At 45.5% G+C, this 16,043-nt stretch overlaps 2 protein-coding genes across 2 annotated transcripts; both read right to left on the reverse strand.

Moving 5' to 3' along the window:
- Nucleotides 1-3,981: 3,981 nt before the first annotated feature.
- On the reverse strand, nt 3,982-6,959 carry LOC128889210 (uncharacterized). The gene is made up of 3 exons (XM_054146657.1): nt 6,833-6,959; nt 5,330-5,829; nt 3,982-4,357 (listed from the first exon to the last, which is right to left on the reverse strand). Exons 2-3 carry the CDS (start codon nt 5,808-5,810, stop codon nt 4,068-4,070), a joined length of 771 nt encoding a protein of 256 aa, XP_054002632.1. The 5' UTR covers nt 5,811-5,829; nt 6,833-6,959; the 3' UTR covers nt 3,982-4,067.
- A 2,959-nt stretch (nt 6,960-9,918) lies between these two features.
- On the reverse strand, nt 9,919-14,520 carry LOC128889190 (uncharacterized). The gene is made up of 3 exons (XM_054146602.1): nt 14,116-14,520; nt 13,585-13,760; nt 9,919-10,835 (listed from the first exon to the last, which is right to left on the reverse strand). Exons 1-3 carry the CDS (start codon nt 14,370-14,372, stop codon nt 10,438-10,440), a joined length of 831 nt encoding a protein of 276 aa, XP_054002577.1. The 5' UTR covers nt 14,373-14,520; the 3' UTR covers nt 9,919-10,437.
- Between the last annotated feature and the right edge of the window lie 1,523 nt (nt 14,521-16,043).

Here is a 16,043-nt window from a genome sequence, read left to right on the forward strand (position 1 = left end):
ACACTGCGACGGGATCACGAGGAGCTATTCTGGTGGACCAAAACGCTAATCCCGCAGCGAGGAAGGTACGAGCTGCTGGTAATGGAACACTTTCCTCTCGACGACGCCGGCGAGAGTGAACTCGTCAGAGGATCGAGGTCAGGTCAAGGCCCCCACGAAGCAGAACCCTGGTGGAGCCCCTCAGTCTTCTCTCTTGTTCCCTCCGTCCCGTTTCTTCTCGTTCGATGATTTCTCGCGCGATTCATCGACGAGTCTGTTCGAACATTTTCTCGATACCTAGATAAAAATTTGGTACCAATAATACAAATTAAAATAGAAATTATATTGCATGGTACATACGAATCTCTTTAATTTTATTTTTTAATATTCATTCATCAAAGGAAATTCTGTAATGCTAATTTACGATCGTTTCGCTCGATCTCTTGCTTATTAGTCATCGAATTCCATTCACAGCTATATCTGGCCACCGCTGAAACGTTCCTCGAACCTGTACATGGCTGACGAAATTTTCACTCGACGAAATTCATTCCTGCTCGTTGATCCCCGTCGTGGAATTTCGTGTAACTTTGGGAAAGGAACTGGTCGGAAGTAGGTCTTCCGAGATTTACCTGCGAACAGGTGCACAGATTCGCGGTAGTCGGTGATTGGTCATTTAGGATCATAAACGAACGTTATTTTAAATTGGTCTAAATATAGCCTAACCTACTTCAAATCATAAATGGATGTTTTATTCAAAACATTGTTCCGAATGCTTAATCCAAAAAATATTATTTCTAATATCTAATTTAATTAATATAATATTATCGTATAAATTGTTTTATTTATTTAATGTAACAATATCATACATTCCTTAGCGTTTTGTGAAATTTATTCAAAATTACTATTTTGTATTAAAAAGTACTGTAAAAGTTCGCGTACATCAAAATACGTAGACTTAAGGAGATTAATAAACGAACACGCTGCGCCTCGACAAAGAGCGAGACAGACCACGCAACTTTCCATATACGTCCACGGCATGAATGAATGATACTCCGTTCATTTTTTTCTTTCCACATCGTTTTATTCTTCAACGTTTCCCTCTTATTCACGCGAGTAGCCCGTGGCGTGTGCAATTAATCCTCGAGTTCACGCAACCATGATTGAAGCAACAATCCATGCCATTAACAAAAAAGGAGTCCAGTAAAATAGAAGAACACGAGAAAAAGATACACTACACCTCTCAAAACTCTGGAGCATACTTTACTTAAAATTAAAATGAATTTAATTCAATTTATCACCAGCTAGGTTTGTCATTAAGCATTGCTAGGGTACCAAAATGGCTGCAACTTGGGAACAAGACCAAATAGGATCTGCTTTCATAGTTTTCGTGTGCTTAACCGACAACTGAAGTGAGATCCACGTATTAGACTACACTCCGAATATATTAGGAGGAGCAAAAAGTGATAAAAATTTTATGAATATTAATTTATTAAAGAAATCTTAAATACTAATCAACAAAATAATTTCCATAATTTTCTAACACTTCTTCCCAGCGTAAAGACAGTTGTTCGATTCCCTTTTTAAAAAAGTCCATCGATTTTTCATTAAAAAGCTTTTCCACGTTGAAGACATTTTGATTACATTTCGGTCCCCGTAATATTTCCACGCGCACGTAATGGAGACGTTTAATAATAATAATGACACTGGCTCGGCGCGTGTCAATTTCCCACAGAACTACGAAAAGAAAGCGGGGTACGTCGACGGGAGCGTATTTTCATCGGGGCGATAATTACCACTAAGCTTGTCCCACATGCGACCGCCTCTGACCCGCTTTCAATCAATTTCGAATAACAGAATTTGATAGTCTCCACGCAGTATGAACGAATATCGGTATATGCACGATAGATTAGACTCTGAGGAATCTAGAAATGCCATGAACGTGACCAACACGTGGTGTTACTAAAATATTTAAAGAACGAAACGTTCGAAGTCTTACTGCCAGGGACCAGGACGCCATTTTCTCCAAACCTACACAACTTGAGCAACTAAGATTCTTAATATTATATGGATACAAACTTGAACCCCTAATATTCGAAACATCTAACCAAAAATACCCGACGTTTCATTCTGCGATAACAAAAATACGCGCTGAAGTAGCTAGTTGCTAACTTCTCTCTCACAAAATCGCCCAAAAAAGCATTCCAAGTGACCCCGACGAAGAATCACGTCCAACCAAATTTTTGTTCCCACCAACCCGAGGCGGCGTTCCTTCCGCTGAGAAAGAGTGTCGCGTAGGAAGCACGCGCGGCGCGAGGTTCCAGCGAAAAGAAAAAGGAGGTGAAGGATTCGAGGATTCGAGGGGGAGACGACTTTCGGAAGCCTAGAAGGGCCCGAGAACGACGGGCATCTTCGGAACGGGACCACCTGACCCGAGGATCGATGAACCTCCCAGCGAGACGGCGGTAGGGAGATCGATCGACGAAAGGGGGGGCCGTGGGGAACGCGAAAAAGGAAGACGCTTTTTCTCCGGGACGGTAGAGAGTGTTAGGCGCACCTTGGAAACGCTCGGCGCGGATGCTGGCCCGGACGAGGCTCTGCTCGGCCTGGTTTACTTACTGGTACGTCGCCAGACGTGTGTGCCCTCGTAAGAGGCGCACACGCGCGCACCGCGGGCCCACCGGGTCCCCGCAGTGCGTAAGGTGCTCGCGCGTTTCCAGTATGTAGGTAACTCTGCCTCTTTTCGTCTCCTCTGGCCATGTCGCTGCGCAGAACACGGAAGCGCGCTCTCTTGGCCTGCATCCGCCGCGATCAACCCACCAGACGAACTATATCGACTTTTCCAATTGCGCGCTGGGAGCGTTACTTTCGATGGAGGGATCGTGGTTGAGCCCTGCCACTCTAATCGATTACGGTACTCCGGTGGGCTTCGGTCGTTTTCTTGGTTTGGAGAAGTATATGTGATACGACGGATACGAAAGACGATATTAACGACCTGAGGCTACCAGTAAATCATTTGACTTCTATATCTGAGGATTGGAAAATGGTTGACTCGAGTCTTACACGTGGATGTTACGTCCTCTATGAGGGGACATCGTAAGTCTAGCAAATTTTGTTAGTGGTTATGTAGAATACATTTATGCTAGGGTAAATTTTTAAAAAATCCTTGTTTCCTTGATGTTTTCTTATTGAAATTGCACGAGAAATCGAGACCAAAATATGGTGTACGACTTTGTATATGTGTACAGAAATTTAGAGAAAAATATATGAGAAGGCGATACGTGGAACGGGTACGAATTAAAGGGTCTTATAAAAGAGGCTTCAGTAGTGGACACTTTCAATTATGTTTAATTACAAGCATGTGCACTTGATTTAAAAAATACCAATTGAACGGATTCAATATATATATCATAGAATGTATTGAATATATTAAAAAACAAAATTCTGAAGTCTCTTTTGAAAGATGTAAGAATCTAAGAATTCATAATCAAATCTAACAATACCAAAAAGGACACGTTTCCAAAGCGATTATGGACTATTTCATACAATGCGATCCCGTTCACACATTTTGCAACGAGTTGACGCAGAGTGCAAAGGGTTAAACTTGCCCCCAATGGTGCCCGCTGATGGAGTCTCGTCAATACCTCAACCACTCTGGTAAATATACAAATTGCCAACAGTTTGAGAGCTTTCCACGTAGATACCAAGCGATAAAGTTTCTTATATGGTACTCACGTTTCTCTCCTGTACCTATATGGTACTCACGAAGACTACCATCTGAGAATTCGGGAGCGGTGGAAGAACAAGGCGTAAGTCGCTGATACGAACATCGATCTTAATATATTTTCATATCTATAAATATACATGGCTGACGCGTCAGCAATAAATACTGAGGATGATCGAATGAGCGATTGGAGGTTTAGGATGGAGGCGATCTAGAAATCGAAAATGGGAGAAAGGGAGTAGAGCGTGGCGAAGTTCGAAGTCACGAAGTGGAGAGGACGCGAACGATCGAGGAGGAAAGTACCGGCTGGGGAAAGCGAAGTGAGATTGAAAAGAGGACTGCTCGACGCCCCGGAGCCATTGTTTCCCTAGGTGGACGACGGCTTGTAGGCGGAGTAGGCGAGGTCGTGGCTCGATCTCGCCCATCCGCTGGACCCGTGCCCGCCGCTTGCCACTTGGACGACCTCGTGCCCGTGGTCACCGCCACCGGACACCAGCTTCTTCAGCCCGATGATGGACGCCAGCACCAGCGCCAGCTTGCTGACGATCAGAGCTTTGCCCGCCAGCAGGGCCAGTGCTCCCAGGGCCAAGGGCACCAGGGTTCCACCGATCAACAGTGGAATCGCCAGGAGGCCCATATTCTTCTTCTTCTTGCGACCTACGACGGCGGGAAGACTGTTACGGGAGCGCACTTAATTCGATTAGATCAGCGACGCGTGAATATTGGAGTAATTATTGTATAGGATGCTCTAGTTGGGACGAGTAATTGTTTCCCCCAGACGTGACGATGCGATGTTTCACGCGTAACTCGAGTGACCTTAAAGGGCTGTGTTGCGAGGAAGATGGGCTTTGAGATATTGAGCTCGCGAGGATGTTCTTGTTCACGGTTTGCACTTATGTATTGGTATTGAGGTGTGAATTTAGAGTTTGTACTAATGTGGTTCTATAATTTGAGCTGACGAGGCTCATGTTCATGGTTTAAATATTCGTACCCTCTATGTCTATTAAAGAAATTTGTTTTAATAAAAAGGTAGATTTGACGTCTCCGAGTGATTTTTTCGTTATAAATATGTATATGAATAAGCTTATATGTGTATATATTTATACAAACATATACCAATTAATTTAAACAAATTTTCTTCAATAGACGTAAGGAGTACAAATACTCATGGGACTGACTGTATGTGTTGGTGTTGAAATGTGAATTTAGAGTTTACACTAATGTGGTTCTATAATTTGATACTATTATTGCAGGGTCATGTATAGTCATAGATTCTGACATGAAATTCCGAACCATCTTCTAGACCATCGATATAATGTCAAAAGTAACGAAATACAATGACTTTGAGAGCTCAAATGACTACCATCGAAAAGCATTTTCCATTTTCACTTAATCCTAAAAGAAACCTTCCACAAAGCGTGCTTCGCTTCATTACAACTGAAGGCAGTAATTAGCTGATCCACTTCAACCAGGTCAGCCCGTATACAAACAAAGAGTGGGCCATACGGTCTACTGAACCGGGAAATCGAAACTGGAACTTCTTTTCGGATCACTGCATCGACTCAGACCTTTCCCTTCTCTAGCTTTCCTATACCCTAGCTTCCTCTGCGATAAACCCCAGGTTCTCACCTTCCTCCACGAGACTGCGTTGGAGTTCCTCGACATTGGGAAGTTTCAGTTTCAGCGTGTGGCTCTGGAAGAACTTCACGATCTTGTCGTAGATCATGTTATTCAACGCGTCCTCCTTGTCATCCAACGCTCTGGGCAGGCTAGCCTCGATCTCCTGGAGGGATTTGACAGGATCTTCTTCGGCAATTGCGGGGTCGTCGCGAATGAAGGTGACCCCGTCTGCTACGTTCAACTGAATGCTCCTGTACATCCTGTCTACCGCGGAGAGGAGCCTCATTTTCAGGCACGGACTGAGCTCCTGGTCAGCGCACTCTTTGTAGATTTGGTACACCTGCCTCAGGTCCGCGAAGACGTTGCTGCTGCTCGACCTTGCGCTCTGCTCGTCGATGGAGTTGATGGTAGGGCTGGTGTCCGCCGACCTTGCCGAGGCTGACGCCAGCAGGAAGGCCAGGTACACGTAACGGTGCCCGAAGTGTCTCATCTTCTATAGGTTGGAGGGCCTGGAAATGGAAAAATGACGCGTTAAACAAGGTATCGTTGTCACGTTGCCGTGAAATCGTACTATCCAGCTGGGTTCTAATCTATGGCGCCCATAAGTCAGTTTCTAGGTCACCATAATTACGAGAGGAATGTCTGCTTCATAACCCAGATTGTACGATATCTATGAGGAATTCTTTAGGCGAAGACAGCTATTGAAAGACTATCTACCACTTGACCCAGATTCCATTCGTACGGTGATCTATTCTGCACTGTCCCTACGTCACTCTCTAGGTCACCTCGCCGAAAGAGTGTCTGACATGTACCGCATATTCGATTCAGGCCTGACTTTGGTATTTTCCATGTCGCACTGAAGACTGATTAATCGTACCTACTGGTTAACGTAGTGTAAGCTACGCTATTTCTAACTCCCGTTCTAAGATACCTGCGGGACTACCACCAGATGCATATCGAATTCAGATAGTGACCTATTCTGTATCCTCTCAAAATGAAGTTTAGTTTTACCAGTCTCGCTAAAGTAATATCTATACATAACCCAGATCTATCCTACGCAATTTCTAAACTCCTCTCTAGCTGATGAACATCTATCTATCACCAGATACATATTTAGTTCACATACGACTTCGACCTACCTCAACGATTCAGATCTAGCCCTAACCTGTCCTATATCGTTTCCAAGTTACCAGCCTCACTGAAGGAATATCTATATGTATTATATCCATATATAACCCAGATCTATCCCACGCGATTTCTAAGTCCCTCTCTAGCTGATGAACATCTATCTACCACCAGATCCATATTCAGTTCAAATACGACTATGACCTACCTCAACAATTCAGATTTACCGCTAATCTGTTTCATATCGTTTCCAAGTCACTCTCTGCTTTATAAACTACCTTCCGAGTCTCTCTCGAAGCGGCACCTGCCCACGGCGTAGCATCTAATCCAGATACAACCGCGACCTATCCCAATCCCCGTATCACTACCCTAGGTCACGATACCTACCGGCACGAGCGTCTGCCACGCGATTCGACGCGAATCAGTACAACGTAGACTCCTCTGTCCTTGTCTCTCCCGATCGGCGTTGCAACCGATGATCCGCTGACGTCTAACCACCACAACTCGTTGTTAGCCCACGCCGCGAGATGCGTGCGTACAGAGAGCACTGTAACTGGACTGTCCGCAACGGAAGCCCTGCCCTAGCTCTATATATCTGGTCAGGTGTACCTCCGTAGCTGGCGATGTTCATCCCCACCCATGGCCGCGTACGTACAGAACCATTGTGGGAGCATTTTCATTGCCAAGGATCCCCGAGAGCGGATCGCGTCTCGCCAACCACCCGGGGGACGGAGAGCAGAGGCAGAGTAGACGAGCCAGCAGCCAGGACGCTCCCTGTCCCGCCTCCTCCCAGCATCCCACCAGCGTCCAGACGCGCCGATTCAGGCGAATCGTTTCGCTACTCCCGCGTTCTCGCCCTGGTACCTCGATCTCGTTCGACCACGACCGGTTTAACCAGATCACAATGAACGTCTCCGCCTAGCCGCGGTGCAGCCACGTGCTCGATGTTCTCCCTGGATGCGCGCGCGAGTCCTTTTGTTGCTATTTCACCCGCGTTATCGGCGAATCTCGATAATCCTGAAATCGAAAGGATGCGTCGCGCTGAGTCGCGTCCTCCTCGAGCTGCGCGATCGACCCTGAGACGGGGGAAACGGAAGTCCGGGGAATTGGGTCTTAATAATAAGGGCAGGCCTTGGACGAGCGAAAATGGTAAGGTAACGACACCCGAACGATCTTGACGTGTTGTATGAGCCGATGCCCCGGAAAATATCTGACATCGGAGGCCTTGCGTTTAGGACTTAGCAGACGATCCTAGCTAAGAATAAGAACGTTGAAAATGCAAATAGATCCAGACTGCTTGACGATCCCACACCTGATGCATCGCTTCAGTCCGCGGGACACCTGATGTCAAGATAGCTGCCTGTATCGTGCCATTATGCTTACATAGTCACTCATACCGGAGGACGGATTCGCATCAGGCATGACAGCGTGCAAATCACACTAGGATGAAGTAATCCCGATACACAGTCTCGGAGTCGGAATAAAGCTGATGTCGGTTAATCAGATTGCGTCTTATAATTAGATTCGAAGCGGAACAAGAACGCGATAGCTGGTTAATCAGAGTCAGATGAAATGATCTCCAGATACGTCGCCTAATCCGACGGTTCAAGAAACATTTGACGTCGTAAACAGACTGTATCTCGCAGTTACACCTGAACAGACGATCGAGCTGAAAGCAGATTAATGGAGAATGAAAATAGAAACACGGTGGCTCGCTAATCCGACTATACCGTTAGACACTATCAACCGGCCCGGTTAGCCGCGTTCTTTCTCGCTGTCCTGCAGTACCTGGCATCCTTGCCATTTTCGTCCTGTTCGATATCGCGCTGGTGTAGGTAACTGGGTCGCGCCAAGTGAAAACACGTTACAGGTTGATACGCGTAGGTCTGGCTAATAGGGGTGGGGGGTATCGTTCATTTAATGCTCGGGTTCGCGAACGCAGTCAAGCATCGGAAACCACCGAGGCAAGACAGAAATTTTCGGGGGGGAGCTGGCCCTGTTCCGGCCCGATTTCTTGGCCCTCTTTCGCGATAGCCTCCGCTGGCCACCGCTATCGTCTGAATAGTGGTGAATCAGCGATTCGCCAAATTCTGTCCGATCTAACGAGGTTAGCTCGGTACGGTTGGAACTCTGGAGCCAGAGCCTGATGTGTGATATTTGGGCCAGGTGCTTTTAAACGGGTCCAAAGAAAGTATTTTTTAATTGTACCTTTAGTAAACCTTTACTTAAATTATAGTTAAATTCAATCTTCGGTGGACCTTTCGTACGAATCTGAGTAGAAATATTTTCTATTGGATCAAATTGATCTTTATTGGGCCCTTTATTAATCATTTCAGTAAAATAGACCCAACTTACTATGAACCTCGATAATCGATAGTATCCTCAATCGGTCAATGTAAAGAATGTTTGAAATACAATCAATGTTTCCAAGTAGGCCTCATAACCGACATAACACGAAAATGATCGTAAAATTCAGCCCGTAATTCCCGTTGAAATATGTCGAATATCTTTCTATAAATAGATCTTTTAATCGAAATACCTCGCCTAGATGAGAATCATGGCACACTCGAGGTGTCGCGGTACCGATATCTCGGGCCACGTAAGTGCCCGTGAAAATGATCTGGCCGACGCGGCGAAAGCGACAAGATCTGGCGCGAACGAACGAACCTTCTGTCCGAGTCTTCCATTTCCGGTTCGACGATCCTGGACGCCCGGTCATTTTCTGCATCACGATCGCCGTTGATGGGGCCCCGCGTCACGCGTCGCTTCGCCGCTGATAGAACACGTCGTTGTTCCTCTCATCGAGCAACGTTATTTCTGGTATGCAGGTTACCAGTAATCTATGCGTAATGAGGGTGCCGCGCGGAACAGAATGAGTCCCGACTTTTACGAGCCATTAAGTGACCACTGGATGAAGCTGGGTCAGTAGTGGCATCGAGGAGGGACGTTAGGCTTTACGACGCCGCTCGGTCGACCGTGAATGGCCTGCAGCGGGCACGGGCGAAATTACCATCCTCGTAAAAACTTCGAATTATGAATAAAAAAATGCACGTGGTTTTATAACTGTACGGTCAAGTAAAAATTAATACTGGAGTTCCAGAATGAGGTTAGATTTGAAAACGGCACTCCAGATGCTCCCTAATTACTCTTACTGTATCAAATTCCTTTATAAAATTAAGACGTTAAATAAATAAACGAATGGAACACCTTACGGTAATAACAATGACTCGACTAATCGAGTGAAATTTCACCTATCCGCAGCAGCGAAAGACGTCGAGTAAACGATCTTATAATGTCTTCAGAGATACTTCCTCGGTGGATCGAGTTTTCGAAAAAGACAGCCACGAACTTGCGCGGTTACCCGTGTACTTTCTATCGTGATCACGCTCGTCGTGTCTTATCTGGTTCGGGTATCAATGGATGCACCGCATCCTACGCTACTTTCACTGCGTTTTCATAAACAGCAGCCGATGCGGATTGGAATTACACGAGGCGGTGGGTGTCCGCCATTTTTTTTTTTTTTTTTTTTTTGGAGGGGGGAGCCTTGATCTACTGGATTTCACTTCGCTTTGCTTTTTTTTCTTTGGGACAAGACGCCAGCGCGCCGTTCGCCATCACTTTATTACAAAGAACAACGGAGGCAGTAACAATAGCACACGCGGGATGTCGTGTAATGAAAATAAATACTAGGTTAGGCGCAACGAATAAATAACAAGGCTCGCGTAACGCTATACATGGGAACGAGTATCTCGCGGAGGTACTGGTCCGTTGCCTGGGGAAAGGGGATAACAGAATGATAGCAGGATGATAGAACGAGAGGGGAAAGGATCTTGGAGTGTCTTAAAGCTAGGAACAATAAATATACATAGCGAATAGAGGGCAGGAGATGATAGGAAGAAACAGAGAGAAAGAGAGAGAGAGAGAAAGAGAGGAAGAAGTGGAAACGAAAGGGAAGAGTCGAAAGTGAGGTTGAGATATTTCTAGTGGAAGCTTCATGATTGCGGCTGTGGTTGATGGGCGCGATAGGCCAATTCGTGTGAGTCCTGGGGCAGACTCCTGGCCCATCCGTGACCACTGCCACCGGAGTAACCGCCGCCGCCATAGTCTGCGCCACCGCCTCCGTAGCCGCCACCTCCGTGACCCTCGTCGTGACTGACTACGTGACTGCTGCTGTGATGAGGATGAGAGACAACCTCGTAGGTCACGTGCTTCCCGCTGGAGCTGAGGAGCTTCTTCAGGCCTATGATCGCCGAGATCACTAAGGCTATCTTGCCCACGAGGAGGGCCTTGCCGGCGATGGCGGCGATGGCACCGAGGGCCAGGGGCAACAGGGCTGCAGCCTTCAGCGCCAGGGCCATCATCAGCGGGCCAAGGATCTTCTGGGCTTTCTCTGGAAGATTTCAATCGCAGGAGTTAGTAGCATAGAGGGTAGTGAGATCTTTCGTTTTAGTTGACTTCGTTTTTGGGGAGACTTTTCTAGGTGCTACAGGAGAAAGAATTTTTGTCAAGGTTCTGAATAGCTGATTAATCGAACAGAAATAAAGGGATGATGGAAACTTGAAGGAAAGGAACGAAAGACTTTTAGACTTCGTTAATGGATAGAATAGTTAATACTTTTATGTATTAGGACAGCATATTCAACCCTGGGACTCAAGGGAGAAGAAGAACTTCATTCTAGATTCATTAAAGGGATTGATTCTAGATTTATTAATTCTAGACTTTATTAAAGGGTAGGAAAGATAATACGTTTATATACTAGGATAGTATACAACCCTGGAACTCAAGAAAGAAGAACTTAGGCTTCATTCTAGATTCATTAAAGGGATATGCAGTCAATCTCATAAATATACCATCTAAGTCTATTGAAGAAGTTTCACTAAATTGAATAATAGTTCTGATAATACCAAATGAATTTTTCATTATAAATATGTATACGAATGTACTCATATAAAAGGATAGACATCTACCTGTACATATTTATATATACATCAATATATTTACACAAATACACACTTCGACACATCAAATCTACCATTTAATTTAAACAAATTTCTTCAATGGATATAAAAGGTAGGCATATTTATGGGACTGACTGTATTCTAGATTCATTCATTCCAGATCCTTTAAACGGTGGAAAGGATACTTTGATATACTAGAAGGGTATCTTCAACCCTGATACCAATGTCCACCAATGTTCACAGTTCCTACTTCCTCGATTTCTATCAGAGCTGGGGTCTAAACGAAATAAAAAAATACAGGTGGACGCGTAACTTTCCTGTCACTCGCGTGTCATCATTCCCATCAGCTTCTCGGACCAAAGTCCAGATGCCTCACGGTCTAATTTACCGCTCAGCTGCGCAGAGGTTCACCGTACCGTGGCCACAGTTTCCCACCGATTACGATCTTTGCTCTCAAAGCGGCATTTCCCCGCGGAACAATGTCCGAATGCGGGACGTTTCCCACGAAAGCGGCTAGCAGCGCGCTCGCCAGAAACGCGACTCGACCTTTCTCAGGACACAGCTCGGAGGAGCAAGGAGATCTCGAAGTGGAATAGGCGAAGGTCAAGGCGATGTACCCCGTGCCGGCGAAGAAAGTATGTCAAAAATCTCGCGCGGCGAGATCTCGAGAGATCCGTCCGTCCCTCCCCCCTCGCGTGATCGAGCGTAACCCTCTCCTCCTGGCCCGAGGTGTTTCAAGGGGAAGCGGAACCAGTTCCTCAGTGGGTCAACGTCTCCGTGGCCAGCTTCCCCGTCGACGGTGACGTTCAATGGAGCCGAGACGCGTCGAAGGAACCCGTGCAACGCGGTATGACATCGACAAAACGAATCCCGGTTATCCGCCACCTAGGTTAATTACTGGGGTTGAGAACCGACTCGTTGATCAATGGGTTTATTATTATCGAAACGGTGCGATCCGGTATCTCGTCATCGATGTTTTCTAAAGGTAATGAAGGTACAGATCGTGCGAACAATTTTTAGTATTAATTTGCTGGTATTACGGGGGTCGTTTGACGTTAATTAAGTGTGAAATATGTCAAATTTAATGGTCGCGAGCAGTTTATGTAAGAATCTGAAGTAGTTTATTTTTAATCTGTATATTATGATTGGATACTTTATTATATTTTTATTTTTTTTTTTTTTTTGTATTACGAGTTCACTTGTGTATTTAAATGTATAATAAAATAAAGGCTGCTCGTGAAAATTGTAAATATATGTTTCTTTTTACATAAATTGTATTCCATTTCATTGAATCATATGTAAATGAATCTGTTTAATATCAGACTTAACATTCTGAAGAGACATTTCCTTGTAAATCGAGAGTGTTAATTGCAACGAACGCTTTGGAGCCTGTCTCCCTACTTTTATTGGGACCACGAGTTTCGATGGCGACCTGCTGTCTTTGCCACGTAATTAACTACGGGTAGGGAAGAACTCGTTGGCGCGAAGTAATTAAGTTTCTCAGGATTGAAGTAGATAGCAGAAATTGGTATCAAAGTGATTGTTTGCTAAGAGTACACCTGGGAAGTCGAACTAATTAATCTCACTGTATGTAAATCACTCAACTACCGCTTATTAGCTTAAATTACTTTGCCCTTGCAAGTTTGAATTTATTGTTCTATTTTTGTTAGTAGTAGTTACAGCTTCAGGATTTATTCGATGCTCTGGATTTATTTAATGTTTTAAGTTTAAACTAGAGGGTGAATCAGTCACAGAGCAATTCATGAAAACTAATACTATTAGTTGAGCTTATAAATGAAACTCATCTAGCAAATATTTCCTCGTACTTGACACTGTTACACCTTCAAACAATCTATTAAACTAAACATGTTTTGATAAAGTATTCAACGATTGAAAATACTTCACAAACAATAGCGTCACCTTTAGACAGAATCTATTACATAACCATTACTGATGTGTTCGACTATGAGATATAAGCATGAAACACTGCAATATTGCTCTGTATACCATAAATATTACTAATTACATAAAATGGAAGTTCTAAAGAATTCCAGGTATCCCTGGCTTTCTGAGAAACTCCAAGTTAATAGTACCAATAAGGATTCTCCCCTATATTCCTGTATGCTTCCCAACATTCATGAATACCTGGTGCATTCTACATTAGCAATAGTTTATACTCACTCTTCTTGCCACGGCTTTCGACAGCATTATCAGTGAAGTCCTCGAAGCTGCGTCCAGCGGATTCGATGGCCCCAAGGATGTCCGTGCCCTTCAGATCAACCTTAACAGTGTGAGTCCTGAGGAACCTCCCCAATCGGTCGAACAGCAGCGTCTCCAGGTCGCTGGACTCGATGGATCTGTGAAAACACCGTAGGACATTAGCATAATCATAAAGGACGCACCTGCTTAAACAATACAAAATACTCTACCAATCGTCCGAACAACGGGACTCGCACCACTTCGTCCTAGATCTGTCAGAGAACTAATCAACGAGACTTTTCTAGCACATCTGATGCAGAATCCGCTAGAACAGCCTTGCCGACGTGTCCCTCTGACGGATGTAGAACGAAACGCCCTGTCCGCTGCTCGAATAACCGAAGAACTTCGCGTTAAAACTTGACGTCAACTCAAGCGGACTGATAAAATTTCTTCGAATAATAAAGCCGAAGTCTGATCTCAGTCCACGAGGTCTTCGAGACAACCAAAACCGACCTAGGAGCTCCTTCCTCGGCGTTGGAAGTCTTGACGACTGTGATCCCGTCCGTGAGCGTGATATCCTCCTTATCGGCCAGCATCTTGTCCACGTAGGAGAATACTTTGTACTTCATGCAGTGCGCCGACTCCTTCTTCAAACAATCGTTGTATATGGTCGCCATCAGGTCGTTGTCGCTTCCAGGCTTGTCGTTGGCGGGCAACGCCAGCGCCAGCACCGGAAGTAGCCACAGCACGGTCACCGAGTATTTGCTCATGTTTACTAGGCGTGAATCGCCCCACGGTTCAGCGGTGAACGTTGCGAGATCGGTGACTCGTTCGTTATCCAAGGTTTCGTCGTCGATGTGCCCTGCGCGTCTCGTCTGTTGCGGCTCGGTGAACGTGGACGCCAAGGATGCGTCGATCGAACCTCGTGTGTTACATCCAAAAGAGGTTGCATTGCTTTTATACCGAAGTATCGCACGAGGGGAGACCTCGTGAGCCTCACGGGCCACCGAGAGTTCGCGTTCGCTTGGTGCGCGCGCGCTCTTTCTCTTCGGGGGACTCTCCCCTCTACGTCCCTCAGATTGGTATCCACGCTACTCCGCCGTGTCCCCCACCGGCTCCCCTGTTTCTCGCGGAACGTCGCGGTGCACGCTAGGCTCTCCTCTCCCTTTCGGGGCATCCCTCTCCCCGCGAGTGATTTCGGCAGGGCAGAAAAGAATCGCGGTCTACGCCAAGGGAGCTGGAGCAGAGGGAAATAGGAGAGGGACCCACTTGCATTTTCTTCACTCGGTTCTCTTCGTCGGCTGCCAGTGGCGACCGCCTCGTTTCCTTCTTCTTGCCGCCTGCAGCAGACCTACTTCGGGCACCATTAAGGTCCCATAGTAGAAGGGAGTCTTCCCCACCTTTCGATCCTGCGGATGGGACTCAATGAGGGAGATACACCGGAGTCGGGGAAGGGTACCCGTGTCGGCTCCCTTGTGATTTCTCGCACGGCTTCGCGTGTCTTCTCGATGATTTCCTGACTGACTATTACGCGCCGCAGGAAGACATCCCTGGTGGGAAATGGATAGTGATAGTTGAGTCGAGATTGTGGATAACCCAAGAGTGATTTAAAGGGAAAGGGTAGTCTCGAGAGGACTACGACTAGTAGCTCTGCAGGTTTTGTAGTTTATCGTTTGATTTCATGTGGAGTCGTATATTAGATCAGGTTGTTCATCTATTTTATTGGTTAGTTTGGTGTGAGAACGACAATTAATTAGCTTTGCAGATCCAGCTATTTACAGGTCAGTTTGATGTGATAATCACTTCTTGGTAGGTTTTTGATATAAAGTCCTAGGTGTGAAATAAAATAGGTTGGTTTGAAATGAAAGCTCTAGTAGCTCATCACTCTCAGCCTCTTATCATTTACTATGTCCTACAATAATTCTAAAATAATTACTGAACACATAAGTACCCCAGAAATAATTCTCCTTCAGTATCTCTGGTAGGTTTGGCATAAAGTCCTAGATGTGAAACAAAACAGCTTCTTTTGAAATAAAAGCTCAATTATCTCTTCATTCTCAGCCCCTTATCATTTACTATGCCCTAAAATAATTCTAAAATAATTTCTGAACGCACAAGTACCCCAAAAATAGTTCTCTATCGTCATCTCCAAACGCTGTAAAGGAATTTCCTAGCACATCTAATACAGAATCCTCCAACTAAACAAAGAATACCAAACGCAAAGATTTCAGTCACGTTGCTCCTCAGACCCTGAAATGTTTCAGACAGGATTTGTCACCAACAGTTAGCCGTGATTCCAACGCTCACCCCGAGGATCCCTTCGACATTCATCGGGCGTACTCGCGGCAGTAAATTCGCCCGGTTGACAAGACAGCACACGAATCGTGACCAGGGACGACTTTTCTCCGACGACTGCTGCACGTTTTCTCCTGGAGCGGAAA

The sequence above is a fragment of the Hylaeus anthracinus genome, unplaced genomic scaffold (assembly GCF_026225885.1).
Source record: "Hylaeus anthracinus isolate JK02 unplaced genomic scaffold, UHH_iyHylAnth1.0_haploid 0, whole genome shotgun sequence".
Lineage (NCBI taxonomy): Eukaryota > Metazoa > Arthropoda > Insecta > Hymenoptera > Colletidae > Hylaeus > Hylaeus anthracinus.